The sequence below is a fragment of the Serinus canaria genome, chromosome Z (genome assembly GCF_022539315.1).
Source record: "Serinus canaria isolate serCan28SL12 chromosome Z, serCan2020, whole genome shotgun sequence".
NCBI classification, from domain to species: domain Eukaryota; kingdom Metazoa; phylum Chordata; class Aves; order Passeriformes; family Fringillidae; genus Serinus; species Serinus canaria.
In genome coordinates, this window is record NC_066343.1 from 63,893,187 (window position 1) to 63,915,085 (window position 21,899).

Below are 21,899 nucleotides of genomic sequence, written 5' to 3' on the forward strand. Positions count from 1 at the left end.
TCTTCTGCTGAGGTGGAGGAGTGACATGTCAAAAATAGTGTTACTGAAGAGCAGAGTTGAAGTGAATGAAGGGACTATGTAAGTTAAAAGCTTCAAAGTCAGTTTTTGATTAATCTGCTATTTAATTCTTACAAAGGATCTTTATAGTTGTTTCAGATCCCTTCCAGCAAAAACTTAGACATGAATATCCCAAGTGCCAACCTCTTTTTTTCCCAAGGCATCTGACAGCAACAGCCAGGTTTCTCAAAAAAACCTGCAGCCTGTTCTTGAGCAGCAGTTCCTTCTGGTTAGCATACATAATTTTCTGAAATGTCTTCACTAGTGTATTTCTCTTCCTGAGTTATATTTGAAGTACTGCCAACTGCAAAGGTCTTGTAAACCTTTTTAGTTCAGTTGCAGCTTTTTTGATTTTTTAAAGAAATCTTTTAAATTCATGATGCCTACAGTGCTTAGTTCTGATGTGGTTAGTAGATGGTTGCTGTTTATACTGTAGCAGCTTCACTTTGCAAGTTGTTTTACATTTAAATGTAAAACAATATCCCCGTCCTCCAAAAGAAGCAATATATTATTGCATTTCTCCTAAAAGCAGCAGTGTATATATAGCTGTAAATTTGGTGGTAACTTTGTTAGACAGTACAAGAACTTATTTTTGTTGGGTTTTCTTGTGTGAGGAGCAGATTCTGTTCTGTGTAATTTTAAATGGTAAATAGTAAAACATTACCATGGATGTGCAAAACCCATTTCTGCTACCAAACTGTGGACAATATCCATCTGTTTTTCAGATGACGACCCGTGTTGATGGACATTCCTGGGCTCTTTCTGCTATCGATGAATTTAAAGTTCAGAAGATTGTAACACCACTAAATAAAGACATTATTCCCATAACTGATTCACCTGTTGTTGTGCAGCAACACATGCTGCCACCTAAGAAGTTTGTTCTGCTTTCAGCCCAAGTGAGTATTACTTTTCTTGACATAGGTTACCAGAAGAATTAAGTATGAAGTTAGATGCTTCATCTAAACCTGTACATGATTCATTTCAGACATGTTTTAAGGAATATATTTTGAACATGAAAAGGAATCAGGAAGAAGATTGCTGGAATTAATCTGTACCTACTTTAAATTTACTCAAAGGTTTTAAATCAACTTCTTTCATACAGTATATTAATAATTTTTGTTGCTCTCCAGAAATCCTTGCAGATACAAATCAGGGAAGTTCCTTTAGCCTTGGTTGTGCTCTTGATTATGTGAAATTGAAACAATCACTTTCTGCCCAGAAAAGTAGTTCAAGTAAATATTGTTGGCAATTGAGATTTGAATTAGTAATTTCTTATTAGTCATAGAAAAGTCCCAGAAAAAGTTTTTTGAGAGGTTTTTAGGAAGCAATAAGAAAGAGAAGAAAGAAGAAAAAAAAAAAGGAAGTGAACTTGCCTACTTTTCTGGTTATATTTAGCAATATTTTTGGCACTCAATATCTTGACCAATAGGCTGTTTTAAATAGTGTTTAAATATTAACATCTTGCAAACTCTAGAACTGCAAGCTGCATTTGTTTAATAGCAGCCGTTTTGTTAAGGGGATTATTTGGCCCCTTTCCAGTTGTTAGTTTGAATGCAGGGAAGGTGATTAATGTGAAGTCTGAATTCATGCCTTGAATTCTTAAAGCATTTTTCCTTCAGGCAGTTTTTGGGATTTGCAAGGTACACAAAGCCTTTCTTTTCTGCATTACTTACATATGCAGAATGTAATTCTGTGCTTTGTGTTAGGCTAAGAATAGAAAAATTAACTCAGTTTAGGGAGAGTTTGTAACCATTGCAGTACTTGCCTGCCATTCCTTAATTTGCTAATGATTGAGAACTTGGCTTTGGACACCAGGTACATTTTTATCCAGTGGTGCAGTGGGGCAAGACTCAGAATGTCAAAGATAAATTTCATGGAGATGGGTGTGTTGTGATGAAACAGAGTAAAGACAGCTTTAGCCTAACTTGCCTTGCCTTACTTTTAGGGAAGTGTTATGTTTCATAAACTCAGACCTGTTGATCAACTGCGGCATCTGCTTGTGAGCAATACAGGTGGAGATGGAGAGGAGATTGAGAGATTTTTCAAGTTGCATCAGGTAAGAACTTTTGATGTGGAGTAGCAAGGAAGGCTTGTTGCCTTTTCATTGTTGCTGCAACGTTTTGGTCCATGTTTCATTTACCAGTTAAAGTGATTGGTAAATTTTTCTTTTGTCTACATAAAGCTATATCATATAGAGAAATAATTTCTCATTTTATGATATCTAAAAACAAATGTCCAGTGCACTTTCCTTGAAATTCGTAGGTCTTGTATGTAGAAGTGTTGTGCACTTCTTAGTTTAGAAAGAAGTTCATCTGAGAGCAGGAGAGGAAGAGTTTCTAAAAAAGTTGAATTCCTACCACTACAAGGGATTTTTATGTTTTGAAGGCCAGTAGAAATGTGTGTAGTTGGGGTATTCTTTTGATTAGCAGCTTAAGATAAACAAGAAACAAGCAGAAGCTTGGTTATTGTCGATTACAATTTTAATATGACTAGTATTGTGTAGTATCTATAGTGAGTGTTCATTGTAATCTATTCTCTTGTGCTTGGAAAGGACCTAGTTTGTATTGTAACAGCCTTAGAATATGCAAACATTGATTTTTACAAGTTTTTTTTCTTCAAACACAATTGTAATTCATGTTTTTGTGTTTGTAAAAATTGCATGAATCTTAGTCTCATTTAAATGTCAGGCATGAAGATTGTTCCCTACCAGTAGTATCACTGAGTTTGCAAAAACTGTATAGCAAAATCTTACTTAATACAGTAATAATAATACAGTGGAATAATTTGCTAGAATTCACTTCTTGACTGTATATTAGAAGAGCTGATTTCCATGGCTTCTAAATAAAATTATGCAGAAAGTATTTACCATTTTAGTTATTGAGGAATATAACTTCTATAGATTTCTTACCAAGTTGATATAAGACACCACACTAACATTGTAATATGCTCTAGGAGGATCAGGCCTGTGCCACTTGCCTTATTTTGGCCTGTTCTAATGCTGCATGTGATAGAGAAGTATCTGCCTGGGCTACTCGAGCATTCTTCAGGTAAGTTTCAATTCTGTCTGTCATTCTGAATGTTATGCACAGGATCACTAATCACGTGTACAGGCTTTTTAACCTGCTGCCAGTTCAGGGCCTGGTGACTTTTGGTTACAGGTGTGAAGTTTTGGTGATGTGGTGTTGGGTTTGGGTTTTGTGGCTCTTATTTTTTGTTGGTTGGTTGCTTTGGCTATGTTGCTGTTAAGTTTGGTATGTTTTTTCCATTACAATCTGAGTGATGAATTATGAGCTTCTCCATGTATTTTAAGTGCTGCATTTCCTTGGTATGATGCAAATACGTGTATTCTCATTAGCTGCCTTAAAGAAGTTGGTGTATACAGAGAGTCGCAAATTGTTTGGGTGGAAGGGACCTTAAAGATCACCTTGTTTCAGATCTTCTGCCTTGGGCAGGGATACTACCCACTAGATAATGTTGCTTAAGGCGCCATCTGACCTGGCCTTGAATACTTCTATGAATGGAGTATCTTTGGCCACCCTCTTCCAGTGTATCACCTCCCTCACAGTAAAGAAATTTTTCCTAATACCTAACCTAAATCTCTTTGATCTTTTAGTTTAAAACCATTCTCTCTTGTCCTGTTACTGTCTGCTCTTGTAAGAAGTTGTTCTTCCTTGATTTTTGTAAGGTGCCCTTTAAGTCCTGGAAGGTGCTATAAGGTCTCCCCATCTGAACGACCCCAATTCTCAATCTGTCTTTACAGCAGAGCTGCTCCAGCACCCTCATGGTTTTCATGGCCTCATGTGGACCTGCTCCAGTGGGTCCAAAGTCTTTCTAGAAATGAGGACCCCAGAGCTGGATGCAGTGAGGGTGTGTGTACATGTGAGTTATCACAAGGACAGGGTGGAAGGGGAGAATCACCTGACCGCTCGCTCCTCTATTGATGCAGCCTAGAATAGTGTTGGCTTTTAGTGCAGACTGTTGGTTTATTTCCAGCTCTTCATCCATGTTCCCTAAGTGTTTCTCCATAAGACTGCCCTCAATGAGTTATTTTTTCCCAGTCTGTGCTCTGTAGGTGCAGCACCTTGCACTTGGTCTTGTTGAACCTAATGAGGTTCTTGTGACCCACCCTATATTGTGGGTGTCTTGGCTGTCCTACAGGAAGAGAAAAGAGTTTTTGGTAAGATACGGCTGTTAAAAGTGATGATAAAATGTGCGTCTTGGAAAGTTGTGTTCCAAAAAACTTAGTAGTTCCTTGCCAAAACTTGTGCAGGTGTTAAAGTCAGTAAGCTGTTTTCAGTAGGTTGTGAATAGTTGCTCTTCATCAAATTAAATTTTATCACAAAATCTGAGACAAAATGTGGATTATAACTCTAGAGTTAGCCAGGGAAGACATAGCAAAGTGTTAATGTAACACTGTAGGATAGAGATGAATAGAAATTACATGTGGATAGACAGACAACCATGGGTCATCTCAACTGTGCTCTTCTTTCCACTTCCCTGTAGAAGCAAACCTTGAAAAGATGCTAAAGCAGAGTTCTGACTTAGGAATTGGTAAATTTCTCTTAAAAACTATTCTGGGATTTTTATTTCCCATTTTAAAAGAACCCCAGAATTGCTGTTAATTCTCAAAGGCATGAAAATTGAATGGGCTGTGTATGACAGGTTGAAAATTTTTGGTTTTGCAAACTTTAGGTATGGTGGAGAAGCACAAATGAGATTTCCATCAGCTCTGCCTCCTCCCAGCAATGTTGGACCTATTTTGGGTTCTCCTGTTTCTGCAGGTATGTAGCAAGCATTTCATCATTTTGGACAGGTTTTTTTCCCTTAAATATGTTGTGGTTTGTCTTCTCACAAGTACTTGTGTTCTTTTTGTCTGAAATAGACTGTATTTTTCACTTACTAGCTAGTTAATGAGAAGAGTTTTTTCCATTTCTCTTGAGTGATTTTTGGATTTAGTGAGGGGGTTGTTATCTCAAATGATGTATCCGTATTGCACATACTCTGTTAAGACACTAAAGAGGGTATACATTTGTTACTTCCAGAGTCATTTTAGCAGCCAGAGAACAACTTATCGATGATGTATTTCAGACGACATGAAGCTTAGCTGGTTGCTGTGTAGATATAACACTATCTTCTACATTGGCATTGTCATGCTTCTACAGATATATGAGAAGGAAGAAGAAATTTAATCAAGAAATGAGCTAGTCATTTGGAGTGATTTCTGTCTAAAAAAGCACTGTCTTCAGCATTTGGTTTTGCTTCAGTCTTCAGTGCCACCTAAAAAGGAAAAAAGTGCTTATTTTTTCTCCTCAGAACTTAATGCTTCTTGGAGTGAAGGCCTTTTTGTACTTTGAGATTCCCTTAAGTTTCTACAATTGCTGTCTCTTAACATGCATTACTCAATTTCAGATTGGAAGGGTTTTTAAAAAAGAAATTTATGATTATGAGTTTTAAATTCTGATTGAATTACTGAATTAAATTAATTATTGATTTTTACACAGAACTCATTAATGTATAAAATCTTCTTCCTTCATCTGACATGTGGCATTCAGTTTTACACAACAGACTTGGGAAATAAACTTGTTTGCCTGGAATTCAAGGAAATTCCATTTCATTACCATATTTTGACATGTATCCAAATTCCTAAGTATTGGAGAAAAATGTGGTGAACTAGGATGAAATTTAGAAAAAACATTTGACTCTTTTTTCAGAATTCTTAACTACTATTAAAATTCTGCTTCAATGAATTAGTGGCATCAGTTTCCAACCTTTTTGTTGTGAAACAGTAACAGTGTTGTCAAGAGCTGAGGCAAGGCATAAGAATGTAAAATGAAATCTGAGTTGGAGAGAACAGTAGCTATGGGAAGAACAGGTGCTAGGAGCAGACTAAGAGTGAAATTAGGTTGTGGGGGAAATGGCAGGAGGCTCTGTAGTCAAGAAGGAGACACATTTTAGGACTAAGTGTATTTTTCCCAAGTCTAAATGTTTGCTTATTTTTGTTGTGTCATAAATGCCTGTTTCAAACCTAGTATCAAAGCAGATGTTTCCATTTTGCTTCAGTAACAGGTCCAGGTGGAAGATGGCACCAGTCTTCTACCACTTTCTTGGTTTGCTCAAAGGGTAGAGAACTGTCATGTGAAATTAAGATTCTGATATTGTGGATGTCCCATGTGGTGGGTCAGACACTGCTGACAGAAATTCATTCAACCACCTCATAATTTTGCATATGAAACTAACATAACAATAATGTTAGCATTAGAAGGCCAGGTGCCATTTCCATCTTTTTTCCCACTGTTGAAAGTCTAGTCATGCATTTGTGTGCTGCTTTTCTGCGATTTTTGTTTTGCTTTAGCACATATGACAATGTGCTCAGAGAACGTATTGGCACTGTATTATCCTCTGTGCTGTTGTGAGTTGCCAAGTTGACAGAACTGTTGCAAATAAGGCAAAACTGTATCCTTTGGTAAAAGCCAAATTTTCAGAGTGCCAGTTTTTCTTATCTTTTCTGTGATACATCACCTTGTTTGTTAATGGTGTGTAGACATTTTTGTAGACCACATGTGCTCCTGATATTTTGAGGTCTTAAGTTAGCTATTCAGACTTAATTTGCAGGAAGAGATGGAGTATTCATGGCTGAGCTTGAGGCTGTGGACAGTCTCAGGACTTACTGTTTTGAGTTAGCAGGGTTGCTGTAGTGTTTCTACATCTGCCCCACATAAAAATGAAAAGTAATATTATCAGTGTTCAGCATTCAGAAGGTGAGGAACAGCAAAAAGTATGTGGGCAATATTACATCCAATGCAGATAACAGATGGTGAGCAAAAAATTAACACATGAATGCTGGGAAGAAAATACTGCTTCAACTGCTCTTGAAGGAAGTGTATCCATTTATTTGACTTGTGGAGTGTTGGTTGATAAGAAGTGAATGCAGTTTGATACTTTACTATAAACATTGAAAGTGTTTGATTTGACAACTTTGTTGCTTTTGTGGAGATACTTTATGGCGTAGCTTTGGGAGGGGGCAGTTTTGGATTGCGTTTCACACCTTACCTTTATTTCTTTTCCCTTCTTAGGCACCCCTTTGACTGTTGATAGTCCATATTCTAATCCTAGCATTTTGACATCTGGGCAAGGTAACACCTTCTTTTCCATTTTATTTATTAATTTTTAAGTTTTTAAGGCTTTTTCATTGGCATTGAAATGAGTAATATTTATCTGTTTTTACCCTAGGTTTACAACCACCTGCAATGTCAACTCCCATTTTTCCTCCTGGAAATTCCATGTCTCACCCTGGCACATCCATCAGCGGAATGATGGGTCCCGAGATAGTGTTTTCTGGAAGACACAATGGCATCTGCATATACTTTGCCCGGATTATAGGGTGAGATCTTTGGAAAAAGAGATTCCATTACTCAATTTGTTTCATAGTTTTTCTTTGCACTAACAGGTGCATGTAGGTGGTGCATTCTATATTAATAGCCTTTAATTTGGAAATTAGTAAATTTTAATGTTTATTTATGAAATACCTGTCTGTATAATATGTTGGTTTTGCATCTCTTTTAATAATAGTACATTCAGTGAATGCCTAGGGCATGAAAGTTGCTTAGATACTGAGCCTGCAATCAAGTGCATTAACAGAACTCTGAAATCTCCAGGTTTATTTTTCAAACCTATGAGTTGTGTGTTTTCCTACTGAAGGATGAAACAGAAATGTAGAAGGACTTAAAAGATCAAAGTGCTATCTTTAAGTAATTTCTATGAAGAATGTTTAGTCAGAATCAGAAGTCAAAGCAATGAAACATAACTAAAGATTCAGTTACCTTGGAAGCTGAGCCCTAAACAACCCAAGCAAGAACAGAGTTCTGCATATGTTGGTGATCTCTCTCTATACTGACTGGGAAAGAAATTTCTGTTATGAGACTTGTTTATTTACACTGTATTCCAGGGAATCATATTCATCTATAGTAGTTGAAAGCGTCAAATTTGATTTAATTAAAGTTTTTAGATCTGGAATTTTGCTAATTATTTATATCTGACCTATTCATTATTATATAATAGCTAGTTTTTAGAATATTTATTTTCATCTAAAAATATTTATTTCATCTAAAAATATTTATTTTTCATCTAAAAATAATCCTTATTTTAGACTTTTAGCTTCAAAGTTTTACCATTTCTCTTTCAAGAAATTATACATAGAAGACTTACAAAAATACTTGGTTAAATGACTTAGTTTTTGTTTTGTTTTGCAGAAATATTTGGGATGGCAGTATAGTCGTGGAAAGAGTTTTCAAAAGTGGCAATCGAGAAATTGTTGCAGTAAGTAAAAAACTATTCTGTGTTCTTAAAATTTTCTTTTAGTATGTAAGTCCTTTTAAACTTCCGTTCTTAGTTATAAACTATTAAGTACAAAACCCATCATTTGCCATGTCATTGTTTTCTTAAATGCTGAGCTCTTAACTGATAATTAGTTGTCTTTTAAAGCTATTATTTTAAATAGTACTTTCTAAGAAACCAAACTAATTTAATCTCTGTTCTTAATTGGCAATGGGCAGTTTTCTCCATGTTTACTGATGTCACTTCCTTGATACCTACTTAGGATTTCTGCATGCTCCCTCCAGACAAACCCCAAGAATAAAATGATTTACTGATTTGGGATAGTCACTGCAGTTGTGGAAGGACAAAAAAAAAAAAAAAAATTCGTCATTTGCCTAACTTACAGATAGCTGTTTCATTTTTTGTCCATGATGAAAATAAAATCTTTTCTTGCTGTGGTTGTTAGCAGACTCCAGTGCTCAATCCTTGTTCTAGCTTAGAGTTGGAAGTAGTAAAGCGTAGCTAATTTAGTTATCAGGGGGGCAAAGAAAGTAGCATCTTAAATACTGTGTTATCTGCAGAGGACTCCTGCCTCTTCGCATGTGTGCTGCCTCAATGAATGTTATATAATTATCTTGTGTTCTAGTGATCTGTTACTAGCACATAATTTATTTGTTGTACCCTCTTTTTTGTCTTTTCAGTGATATTAGCTTAAAATTGATATTTTTTGGAAAAAGAAGTGTGAAAACCCAGCTTTTGTAAAGAAGTTTGCTTTCTTTTGCAGATAGAAAGCAGTGTTCCATCCCGTATGCTGGAATGTGTGCTACAAGAACTAAAAGGTTTACAAGAATTTTTGGATAGAAATTCACAGTTTGCTACAGTAGGAGCACTTGGAAACCCAAGGTATTATTAATTGTGGTAAATTTACATGTGGTGTTTAATGTCCAGCTTTTGAAAAACTACCACAGGTGTTTTGCTGAGTTGAAGTGTTTGTATAGTCTCCAGCTGCAACATTCAGATGCTAAAAATGAGTTTGTTACAGTCATTTTTAAGGGATTTGGTATTTGTAATCATAATACCATTTTTTGGGGCTTTTTAAATTGCAGTTTCAGCACACCAGCCAATCTACAACAGAGACTCCTGGGTTTTATGCGGCCTGATGGTGGAAGTTCTCAGCAAGTCCAACAAGAACTCCAAAGGAAATACCATGGTATGTAATTGTTTTTGAGCAGGAAGTATCAAGGAATGGTGCATTTGGATGGCGCCTTTCTCACTTATCTTATGAAATCATCTGAATAAAAAGGCCTTTTTTATGCACAAAATTTATGTTAAATATCATGGCATCATTTTGCACTCTTACCTGTCTCCTTTTTTTCCTTCCTAATGGAAAATTTGGTTAATCCTTCTCCATTATGGAAAATTTGGTTAATCTCCTCACTACAGTACATAGTAGCTGCACAACCATTTATATTTACAAGATGGCATTTACTAAGCAGTTATTTTATGAGACAAGTGAGCATGATGTCATGTTAAAAACCTACTGTAGTGCAGGTTTCCAAAGGTGCAGTCATTGAAACGTCTGCAAAACTTTGTTTAGAAATATGAGGTCTGTTACACAGCCCATTTGATTTCTTGTCTTCTTATAGTGCAGCTTTTGCCCAGCAATTTGCAGGCAAGTTGGGAAATATTGTTACTGCATATATGGAATTGAGAATCTTCGTGGTTCCCATGTGTGTAATCCTGGGCTTTAATTAGTGTAAACATAAACATTTTCTGTAAGTCACTATGTAGGATTTGATAGACCTTTAATAGTTTTATTTTTTAAATTTTATTCTTTACTGAGTTCATCAGTCCTTTCAGATAGCTGAATAACACAATTTAATTAATTTTAACCTCGTTTGTGAACTGTAAACACTCAAAAGTAAACACATAAATTGTTGCAATTATGTTCTGCCTATGTTATAAGTATGAAAACATTATCCTTTCAGTTTATGTGATACATCTTACCAGATTTAAATGTTCTGTGTTCTTAAAGTGCTGTCTTTAAGAACACAGAAATAGTTTTTGGAGTAGCTGTTGCTTTAAAGATAGTGTAGACGATATTGACCACAGCTGTAATTGTAATTGTTTTCTCTACAAGTAAATACAGGTAATCAAACAAAAAGGGAATATGTATAGTTTTAATATGATTTCTTTTTATGTTCAGCAAAAACACATTTATAATACCTATTTTTGAAACAAAAGTAGAAATTTAAGACTGATGTGTAAATCTACTGCACAGGAAACCATACTTGTTTTTCAGAGAGCATGATTCCTTTGTTGCATGGTTGGAAATAAATGTTAACAGAGGGTCATTTGTTTTGGGACAGTGTTAACATAGCATTTATCTCCCAAGAGAGCTAGGCAGCATTAATCAACAATGGAAGAGGAAAAAAGATAGAAAATTAAGGAGATGGTTACAAAAAAACCTCAAAAACTTACATGCTTATTTGAAATATATGGAACAGTTGCCTGCTGACAGTCTCTGGTTTTTCAGCTGAGGCACAGCTGACTGAGAAGACCTCACTTCAAGGCATCCAGCAGCTTGTTCGCAAAACCTGCCAGGCACTGGCTTTATGGAAGTTGCTATGTGAGCACCAATTCAGTGTTGCTGTAGGTGAGCTTCAGAAGGTAAGACCTGGATATTAAATTTTAATTTGTTTGTACTAATCACCTGAAATTTCTTTTGCTACCTAAGTATTCCCAAAGGACAATTACTTAAATTAATTGAGAAACCTATGACTTTTAAACCACACACACATTTTTAAATATGTGGTCACAAATGTTTAAGAGACTGACATGTAGCATTGACATAATCACTCAATTTATGCAATTGGAAGTGCCATTAACAATAATTTTTTCTACTTTTATTGATAGTTAATACTAAGTGTCATTTATAAATTACGGGTTTTATACCTTAAGCACGTTCTGCAAAATGTTCTGAAAATAACAGACCAGCATATTCCAGCCATGTGGAATTCATTCTTTGCCTTAGTCTTGGTGAAAGATGGAAAACAATAGGGTATTAGAGTCCTTGCTCTTCTGTGTCAAGGGGGTACCAGAATGTACCACAGAACAGCTGAGGTTGGAAGGAACCACTGGAGATGATCTGTCCCCTTCGCAGTGGGGGTAATAATCTAATTGACTCTCAAAGCAGGGGCAGCTAGAGCAGATTGCCCAGGACTGTGTCCAGTAAGGATTTTAATATCTATAAAGGTGAAAACTCCACAGTGTCTCTGACCAACCCAGTTTCAGTGTTGAACCACCTCTAGAGCAAGAAAGATTTCTCTTCTATTTAGGTGTAATTTCCTTTACTTCAATTTTTTACCATTGTGCAGTGTCCTATTACTGGTTACTCCTGGAAAAAATCTGACTCTGCATTGCTTACACTTTCTCAAAAATATTAGTAAGGTCCTACATATCATGCTCTAAGCCCCCAGGCTATATGATCCCAGTTCTTTCAGGCCCCTGGTTTGTAAAGAAGGAAACTTGTAGAACAAAGGGTGCTACTGCTGTATACCCTTTGCTAATGTCGAATTCGCAGCCAACCATTAAAAAAGCTATGAACATCAATACTGGGCATTTTGTCCTAAAACTTGATAAGATTATTTGAGAAGTAGTAGTTTTTATTCACAAAAAGAATAATTTTAAAGCCTTACAGAGGCACAGAAGCTGTTGCTCTTCACAGTGTTGCATTAGGGAGCTTTGTGCCACTTTTAGTTGTGTTGGACAAGGAGCTAACTAACTGTTTTAACAAGTAAAATGTTTTCCTTTGTCTTCAATAGATTTAGAGTTTTGGAGCTATATTATCATGCTGTTAGTATTGTCTATAGATACTACATAGACACTACCTAGACCCTATTGGCAGCTATGTGCGCAAATATTCATGATAAGTTTTTAAAAATTAGAAAACTTCAGTATAATTTAATCTTAAAAAGCATAATGAGTTCAGACCTCGAACTTTCCAAACTCCTTCTTTTATTGAATCTGTCATTTTTACTGTTCTGAATATTAAAAACTTTGACAGTCTCATAGGGTATGCATTCTGACAGTGCCCTGTGAATTAAAAGGAACTTCTAATTCCATTCTTACTGTCAGAGATCTGAAACAGAGGGACACCTAGTGAAGATGGCAGAGAAAGTCTGTTAAGAGAAGTTTTCACTGTCCCCAGGCATCCAGCAAGGCCTTTAGTAGTAGCCCTTGCTTTATTATTTTTATTTTACTATAAAATGTGTATTTTAAATAACGTATTTCTATGCTGTTCATTGTAGTCATTGGAGTTTTATATGTTTTTAATTATTAGAAACAGTTAATTTTGCTGCTGGAACATACAGAAACTTCTAAACAGGGTCAAGTAGAAGATTTGAAAAACTAATAAAATTCTGTCTTATTTTCAGGAACTTCAAGAACAGCTAAAGGTTACTGCTTTTAAAGATTTGGTGATTAGAGATAGAGAGTTGACTGGAGCACTCATTGCCTCTCTTATAAACTGTTACATCAGAGATAATGCGTCTGTGGATGGAATCATTGCCCATTTGCAAGATATCTGCCCTCTTCTTTATAGCACTGATGATGCTGTGTGTTCAAAGGTAAGTGCACTTCCAGATTTTACAGCACCCAAACACAACTTGAGAACATGCACAAATGAGATACATTGGACAGCTTGTAGGTGGTGGTGATGATGATGATGATGATGATGATGATTATGATCAAGTAGTTTCAGATCAGAGGCAGAAGAAGATGAAGTCACGTTGTGTGCATATTTTCATATTTTAATTGATTAATTTTGAATATTACACAAAAATTATTTGATGCATTTGCAGTTATTTTTGTAGTCTCTTAACTGTAAACTGGTCTCTAATCTTAACTCTGTCTTCTTTATGTTGATAAAATGTTGTATTATTTCAGTCTTTCTCAGCATAGTATCTTGGGTTTTGTCCATTCCACAGTTTACTGAATTTGTGACATACAATTGTGTCTAAGAACTTAGGTCATTGAAGCTTTTCAAATAAATTTCAAACAAGTAACTGGTGAGGAGAGAATAGGAAACCAGTTGGTTAAGTCTTCAGCTCTTCTAATGCTATTGTAGCCTTTTTGCTGGAAACTTAGGGACCAGAGAGTGTTTTGAGAGGATGGTCTTTCTTCTGTTTCAGCTTTGAAATTTAGAATAACAGCTCATTAACAGTATCCATGATCTGTTCATGATGTGCTCATATTAATAATTTCAATTTTTCATTTGTTTTTAGGCAAATGAACTTCTTCAGCGATCTCGACAAGCTCAAAGCAAAATGGAAAAAGAGAAGATGCTGAGGGAGTCACTGAAAGAGTACCAGAAGATCAGCAATCAAGTAGACCTTGCTAATGTTTGTGCACAATACAGGCAGGGTAAGAGCCAGTCACTGATCATGCTGAATAATTTCATGATATGCTTTCATGCCATGTTTTCTGCTTGCTTTGTTAGCTGACTCAACTCAGTTTTGTAGTTTTTTACCATAAACAATTGCTTAATAAATCTTAAAATTAAAATGTGCCAGCCTTTTCTTTTTTAAAGCCTTGCTAGATTAAACAAGCCAACCATTTCTATATTAAAATAGTCCCATGTATGTACTTCATTTTGCAGAGTCATTTGTTTCATATATGTGGTTCAAATATTTCACTAGGTTCTATGTAAGGAGAGGGTTACAGGTACCTTTTATACAAAATAAGCTTTTTGAAAGATGGTTCTGAATCCTAATTAGTGCAGTATATCAGTTACAAATACATTTTCGTTATATAAAGGTTAAGAAATGGGGCTCTGTACAGTATTATATATTGTGCAGGAAATTCTTTGTAATTTCTATGTAACTTAGTATCTTAACTTCAAATTTGCATATAAATGCCACAGGGTAGGAACAGGTGTAGATTTTAAATTATATAGACCAGAGTAAATAGTGTAGCATTTACATGAGAAATGTTTGATGTCAGTTACCATTTTGTTGTGAATTTAATACAATAATGAACAGTGATATTTGTTTTGATTTTTCCTAGTGCGTTTCTATGAGGGAGTAGTAGAGCTCTCTCTTACAGCAGCTGAAAAGAAAGATCCCCAAGGTCTTGGCCTTCATTTCTATAAAAATGGAGAACCAGAAGAAGATGTTGTTGGACTCCAAGCTTTTCAAGAAAGGCAAGTTTTCAGGATAATTTATGACGATTAAATGTGATGCTTTATTTCAAGTGACTGGGAAAGTAGCTCTTTTAGGGAAGGAATACAGGGTAATAATAAGCAAGCATTTTATGATAAGGGACACAATATAAATATTTTTGCCCATCATGCTCCCCTTGATTATGACTAATATCACAGCAACTTAATCTGAAACGGATTAAGAGATGCAGAAATATTGTGATCAGAACACTACAGAAATACTTATTAAAAAGATGAATGAGAACAAACTAGATTGTGACATCCAGCTAACCATAAGCTCAATAAGCTGACAATAATCTTTAAATCTTGGTAACGGTCTACAGAGGCATACAATAACAGACTTGAGAAAACTATTTTATGGACAGTTGCAATAAAAATTATGAGGCTTTTATTTTCTTTTGCTCTGTTTACAGATTGAACAGCTACAAGTGTATCACTGACACCCTTCAAGAGTTAGTGAATCAAAGTAAAGCTGCTCCTCAGTCTCCCAGCGTACCCAAAAAGCCAGGTCCTCCGCTGCTGTCATCTGACCCCAACATGTTAAGCAATGAAGAAGCTGGACATCATGTAAGAACTCACAAAAAAGTCATGACTACGCTCCAGAACACAGTGTGATTTGAAGGGGTCTAGAATTTATTAATAAAATTATGGAGTAGTTTAATGAAGTGAAGGTTTGTCATGAATTGGCCTCAATATCTAAAGCACCCATGGAAATTATGACATGCAAATAATGTGAATCTAAGGATTGTTGCATGGTAATTCAGGACTTAAAGTAATGTAGCCACTTCTCTAATAGCGGTTCTGACCTTTTCTTTCCTTAGTTTGAACAAATGCTAAAGTTGGCTCAGCGTTCAACAGATGAGCTCTTCAGTATTGCGCTTTACAATTGGTTGATACAGGCTGACTTGGCGGACAAGCTATTACAGGTGAGCTTGTCTATACACAGTGAACTGGGAGAGGTAACTGTAATAATGCTTTAAAAGGCAGGGAAGAGCAAGAGTGTAACTGTTATCTTTCTGATGTCTGCAGGTTACTGCCCCCTTTTTGGAGCCCTACCTGGTGCGCATGACCAAGATTGACCAAAACAAAGTCCGCTATATGGATTTACTCTGGAGATACTTTGAAAAAAACAGAAATTTTAGTAATGCTGCCAGAGTCTTGGCTAAGCTGGCTGACCTCCATAGGTATGAATTACGTCTGATCTATTATATATACATTGAGGTAACTTGGAAAAAACTGAAAAAAACCAAAATCAAAAACTTTTGTGTAAGTACTTTTAAAAATAGGATGTGTTAGCTTAAAATCTAGGCAACTATTGGAAGTCAATGATAATGTTTATTTTTGTATTATACATTACTTTGCAATGCATTTTCTGTAATTATAGTTTATTAAGTGGATAGTTCTTATTGAGAAGTACACTACAACTGAGCTTGCAGCAATGATGTGGTTACATGGTTGGATTGTGTCATGCATGAGTTAGTAAAATCTGTAAAAGGCACATATTACTTTCCAGAATCTAGCTACAATATAACTAACCCTCAAATAATTATATTAAGTATTCATTTTATTATGAATATTTATTTTGCAGCACAGAAATTTCTCTTCAGCAGCGACTTGAATACATTGCACGTGCCATTTTGAGTGCCAAAAGTTCCACTGCCATATCCTCTTTAGCTGCAGATGGTGAATTCCTACATGAACTAGAAGAGAAAATGGAAGTAAGAAAAAATATTAATCTAAGCTACACTGTAAATGCATTATTTCATTTTGTCTCATTGGCACGTAACAGTTTTACTACCAGTTCTTTATAAATGGATTTCTTTGCTTTCATCATGCAAAGCTATGCAGATGAAAACAGACTTCATTATGTAAGGCAGCAATATTTCTGCATTTAAATAAGCTAAAGTTAATTCTGGGTGTATTTTTAAACTATGAATAAATTAATTCAATTTTGAAATACTGTATTTTCCTCTTAAACAAGGTTGCAAGGATCCAGCTTCAAATACAAGAAACATTACAGCGGCAGTATTCCCATCATTCTTCAGTACAAGATGCAATCTCCCAGCTTGATGCTGAGCTGATGGATATAACCAAGGTGGTAGAAATTTCCTTGTGCTAAAGTCCAGTTTATCATATTTTGGGGAGGAAAAATGTTTTGCAAAGAATGATTCTATATTGACTAGGAAGAGTAATAGCCAGTTTATCACTCCTGGTCTCAGAATGTCTGTTACCCTAGACTGTAATTTCCTGTATTTTATTAGTACAGATAATACTTTCAATCTTTAGTATTTTAATTTCTTTCACATGTTCATCTTCATTATGACGTCTCTTAAATTTCTTCACTCATAGAAAAAAATATTGGAAAATTAAGTTTTCGTTTCAAAGTCATATAAAATTTAGTAAGAAATGAAATGAAACTAAATGTAGCAAAAAAAATGTTAGTGCTTGACAACAGTTATGTTGCATATTTACTAGTCTGTCAGACAAAATAAGAAACAACTGATTTTTAAGATTTAATTTGATCTTACATGAAAAGTAAAGCTTGGTAATTTTTCTTTCAGCTGTATGGAGAATTTGCTGATCCTTTTAAGCTCTCAGAGTGTAAGCTTGCAATTATACATTGTGCAGGTCATTCTGATCCTATCTTGGTGCAAACTCTCTGGCAAGAAGTCATTGAAAAAGGTAGGTCTTAATGGAGGAGAAGTTGTGATGATCTCTCCATATTTTACCATCAGTTAGTAATTCACTCTCTGTTCCTGTTGGTTTTGATTGTTTGGGGGTTTTTCCCTCTTGGTCTTTGGGCTCAAATTTACCATTGTACTAACAACATTAGGCAGAGATCTAAGGGAAAAGCTGTGTGGTAGTGGGTTTGTTGTGGGGTTCTGGAATGTGGTTTTCACAGAAGCATAAAAACTGAAAAATGTACATGCAAACACACCAGAAAAGGTTGTATTTTTACTTCCATTTGATGATTTTTTTGTTGACAAGAGTGTAAGATTTTCATGTGTTATTTATAAATTTAGGTGCCTCAGTGTCACACCATTTTGTGTAAATGTGGGACTTTTCCTGAAGGTCTCTCTAAGTGTTTTCTTTTAATTTCCAGAGTTGAGCGACAGTGTATCTCTGAGCCCCGCTGACAGAATGCAAGCACTTTGTCTGAAGCTGGCATTGCTTGGAAAGATCTATGCTGGCACACCTCGCTACTTTCCTTTAGGCAAGTTGTTAGCCTGCATAGTAAATAAGCATATGTGTTTGATGGATGGGTTTGATGGATGGGTTTCAGCTTTCTTTTTAGACTCTTAGAAAACTTTTAAACTAAGAAATGTTTTACGTTTCTTAAAAGAAATGGTAAATAAATGAAGTTTAGGTGGCAGCAGCAGTTACTTTTGGATGGCTGTGCAGATCCCATTTTAGAAAGTAGTAAAGTGTGTTTGCATCAAAGCATAAAGTAAAAAATGTGTATTTATACATTTAAGATTTTAAGCAAGCACATTTATCTGCTGTCTCTTGAAATTCTATAGGAACCATCTGCCATCTGAAGGAGTAGATTCTGAAAATTATTCGGGAGATTTCTGGATAGTTTTTAGAATTTCTGCTTTTCCGATGCTCATATGTTTTGACAGTGTGCTATTATATAAAAACCTGGCAAACATATTAATATATTAATTATATATTTATTAAATATATTAATATATAATATAGTAATATTAATAATTAGAATATAACCATTGATTACTTTTAATTATAAATTATAATAATTATTAATATTATTAATAATTAATATATTAATAGTTTAATATATTAATATATTAAAGATATGTTTCAGTAGTAAATCTTCATTTATTTTATAATACTAAAATAATGTGCAACTGATGTTAAATATGAGCATTTAGAGCTGACCAGTACACTGTTAATTGTTACTGGCACTTAAACAAGCTTCAGTAGTTTTTCTGGCCATTCTAGCAAATGTAGTCATAGTATATGTTTTGTGTAGAAACAAAAGTTAATGAATTTTTCTTAACAGCATAGTTGCAAGGCAAAATGGTAACAAAGTACTAAGTGTGAGTAATCCCTGCCATGCACTGCTGATAGTAAACGACTCTTAAATGCCTTTGATTCTTTGACTTCCAGTAACAAGTTGGAATCTAAATGTTCCTCATTTATATCCTCCAGATTTTCTAGTGCAGTTTCTAGAGCAACAAGTCTGCACTTTGAACTGGGATGTAGGTTTTGTAACATACACCATGCAAGAAATTGGAGTGCCATTGCCAAGACTGCTTGAAGTGTATGACCAGCTGTTCAAAGCACGGGTAAGGAAAATTGCACAAAATAAAAATTCTGTGTTCAGCTATTATCAAGGTCTCTCTTTAATGGGAAACGTGAAATAATATAAGGAAGGATTTAACAAAATATACATTCAAACTTTGCTTTCTTTACTCAAAGACTTTTAAAAACCTACATTTTTTCCCTGTGAATAAAATCTGTAAATTTTATTCATTTCAGTACCCCAGAGCACGATCAGGAAATCTGATAATTTTTTTAGTTCACCTGGAGCTAGTTTAGGATGAAATAGGATTATGTTGCAGAAGGAACAGCATATATGGAGAATATTAATTTTATTTGTTTCCTAATAATGATTAAAGTTTGTTGTACTACTTATCTTGTCTGATCCATTAATGCAATAAACAAAGAAGTTTGACTTCGTGGTAATGAAAAACTGAGTTAAATTTATGTATATTTACATATGTAATTTAAAATAATATTTAAATGTAGGCTTAAATATAGATTAAGGTAGAATTCCTATTTATCTAACTTTCTTGATACAATAATTAAGTAATTGCACAGCTGGCAATTCCTGTACACACAACATCTTTTTCTGTCTTGTCTCTTTAACAAGTGTAATGTGTCCTTAATATTTTGTGGGTTTTTTGTTTTGTTTTGTTTTGGTTTTGTTTTTTTTTTTTTTTTTGTTTGTTTTGTTTTGTTTTTTTTTTTGTTTTGGTTTTTTTTTTTTTTTTTTTTTTTTTTAGGATCCATATTGGAGTAGAATGAAAAAGCCTTTGCACCTCTTGGAGTGTATTCACATATTACTGTCAGGATATGTACAGGATCCAAGCAGAGTGCCTATGAGGTAAAAGGATAGCTATATCCTAATGAATAGTGAAACATAAATTTTTCTAAAATACTTCACTCCAGCAATTCCCAAAGCTTTTTTTCTTTTAGGTATATTCAATATTTTATTTCTAACACTTGTCATTAAAAACCATTTGGTAGAAACTTGTAGAAGTCTGCCTTATAAACGTCTTCCACAAAGGTAATTTTTTTCACATCACTGAAGATTCTTGAGGAACTGAGAGTATTATTTTTTGATTTTTGGCAATATACTTTAAGGACTAGTGAAAGTGGGGGAAAACAAAAATTGGACATTTTGTGATTGAAACAGTAAACTGTTTCATGTACAATTCTAGAAGCTCTGAGTTACTCTAGGAAAGAGAAGACCAAACTTTGGGATGGATCTTCCCCATCTGTTTATTAGAAGTTGATGATGAATCAATCTTAGTTCACATTAGGAAGAAATTTAGGTGTAATAATAGAAAAAGTTTTTAGCGAAAAAGATAGCTAAGTACTTGAAAAAGTCCCCTGCATATCACCTCTACCTTTGACAATTTTTATTTGAGTAGACTATATGAACTCCAGCCAGCGCTATCTTGTCAAAAAGCAGAACTAGGCAAAGTCTTGATAACTCTTCTAAACATAGATGTTTCTGATTCTTTTGAAGAATATACATAAAAATATCCCCTGTTCACATATTTCTATCCTTTATCACTTTAGTGGTCTTTTATGGTTGGTTGATTTAAATACTCTATTAGAACTTGAGTGAATGTTGTCTCATTTTAATACCTACTTTAATAATACGTAAATTGAGATTTGATTATAATTTAAGACATTTGAACAGCTATCTAAATTAATAACTTATACATTGACCATAATAATATCTAAAGTAGTATCTAATTATTTAACATTGCTATAACTGTACCATGCTTTTATAGTGTAAATTTAATATCAGATAAATAGTAATGGGTCATTTATTTTCCTATTATGTCTTAATCACAGGCATTAGATTTCAAAAATAAATTTCTCTTAATGAATAGTTAAATACTTAAAAGTAGGTGACAGATGTCTTACCAATCCAGTATTCCATTGGAACTCAAATAATGCTCATGTTCTAGTTCAGATGAATTCTGAGATACAGGATTAGAAAGTAGCTCATTGTTATTCTGTGTTTTCTTTGCAGGCGACGATTCACTAATGTTTGTTTGGATGCTGTTAGTTGCTACCTGGTTGAACTTCAGTCTATGAGCCCCACACTAATGGTGCAGACTACTATTGGGAATTTTAAATCTCTACAGGCCAAGTTAGAACGTCTTCACTGATTGACTAATACAAGAACAGAATCATTAGTGCAGGTAATACAAACTGAAATAAAGGTTCCAGTGTTGGCACTGAATTATGAACGAACAAATCCTCAGAAAGAAAATCTTGAGAGTTTTCTCCTGCCATGGTTATCAAATGTGTGGCCTGTATTCATGCTCTTCCTAAAAGTATCTACACATTGTAGAATGTAAATGTGACAAATGGAGTTTCTTTTACTTTTACTACTACTAGGTTTTTTAACTATAGAAAGCTTTTTTTTATACTGTTGAAATAAAAAACATTGTGTGATCTTGGCCATGGGGATAAAAAATATTTCAAAAATATTTTATTTTTCTTTGTTCTAATAATGGGGAAAAGCAAATTATTTCCCCTATTCCATCTTAATATGTTGTATCTGTTAAATAAAGAAGTCAAAAAATGACTTCTGTCTATTTTTATTATGTGCACACAAACACCACATTGTATACACACCTAGAATTCCCTCCCTCCCCTGCTGCCCCTGGGGCTCTGGATGCAGCCCAGGACGGGTTTGACTCTCTGGGCTGTGAGTGCCATGGCTGGGGCATATCCAGCTTCTCACCCACATCTCACACAGATGTGTGGGGGACCATCTGAAAGGCTTTACAGAAGTCCAGACAAATATCTGTATCCCATCATTTGTCGACTGTCGGAGTCACTCAGTCATGAAGGTTACCAGGTTGATCAGGAATGACTTACCCTTGGTGAAGCGTGCTGGTTGTCCCAAATCACCTCTCTGTCCTCCAGCACAATTTCTAGGAGAACCTGTTTCATGGTCTTCCTAGGCACAGAGTGGAGGTTAACAGGTTAGTAGCTCCCAGGGTTGTTCTTTTTATTCTGTCTAAAGATGAATACA

General features: G+C 34.9%; 1 protein-coding gene across 1 annotated transcript in view; it reads left to right on the forward strand.

Annotated features, from left to right (window-relative positions):
• The window catches only part of NUP155 (nucleoporin 155), a 30,565-nt gene extending 9,119 nt beyond the window's left edge, over positions 1 to 21,446 (forward strand). The window contains exons 13-35 of the mRNA XM_018920607.3: positions 783 to 953; positions 2,003 to 2,113; positions 3,010 to 3,104; positions 4,750 to 4,838; positions 7,131 to 7,190; positions 7,288 to 7,438; positions 8,307 to 8,373; positions 9,155 to 9,273; positions 9,477 to 9,580; positions 10,907 to 11,040; positions 12,807 to 12,998; positions 13,656 to 13,794; positions 14,437 to 14,572; positions 15,004 to 15,157; positions 15,412 to 15,516; positions 15,620 to 15,774; positions 16,179 to 16,308; positions 16,572 to 16,685; positions 17,152 to 17,272; positions 17,694 to 17,804; positions 18,764 to 18,900; positions 19,621 to 19,721; positions 20,886 to 21,446. Coding sequence (XP_018776152.2) covers positions 783 to 953; positions 2,003 to 2,113; positions 3,010 to 3,104; positions 4,750 to 4,838; positions 7,131 to 7,190; positions 7,288 to 7,438; positions 8,307 to 8,373; positions 9,155 to 9,273; positions 9,477 to 9,580; positions 10,907 to 11,040; positions 12,807 to 12,998; positions 13,656 to 13,794; positions 14,437 to 14,572; positions 15,004 to 15,157; positions 15,412 to 15,516; positions 15,620 to 15,774; positions 16,179 to 16,308; positions 16,572 to 16,685; positions 17,152 to 17,272; positions 17,694 to 17,804; positions 18,764 to 18,900; positions 19,621 to 19,721; positions 20,886 to 21,024 — 2,835 coding nt within the window. The 3' untranslated portion in view covers positions 21,025 to 21,446. The remainder of the gene's footprint in view (positions 1 to 782; positions 954 to 2,002; positions 2,114 to 3,009; positions 3,105 to 4,749; positions 4,839 to 7,130; positions 7,191 to 7,287; positions 7,439 to 8,306; positions 8,374 to 9,154; positions 9,274 to 9,476; positions 9,581 to 10,906; positions 11,041 to 12,806; positions 12,999 to 13,655; positions 13,795 to 14,436; positions 14,573 to 15,003; positions 15,158 to 15,411; positions 15,517 to 15,619; positions 15,775 to 16,178; positions 16,309 to 16,571; positions 16,686 to 17,151; positions 17,273 to 17,693; positions 17,805 to 18,763; positions 18,901 to 19,620; positions 19,722 to 20,885) is intronic.
• The last annotated feature ends 453 nt before the right edge of the window (positions 21,447 to 21,899 follow it).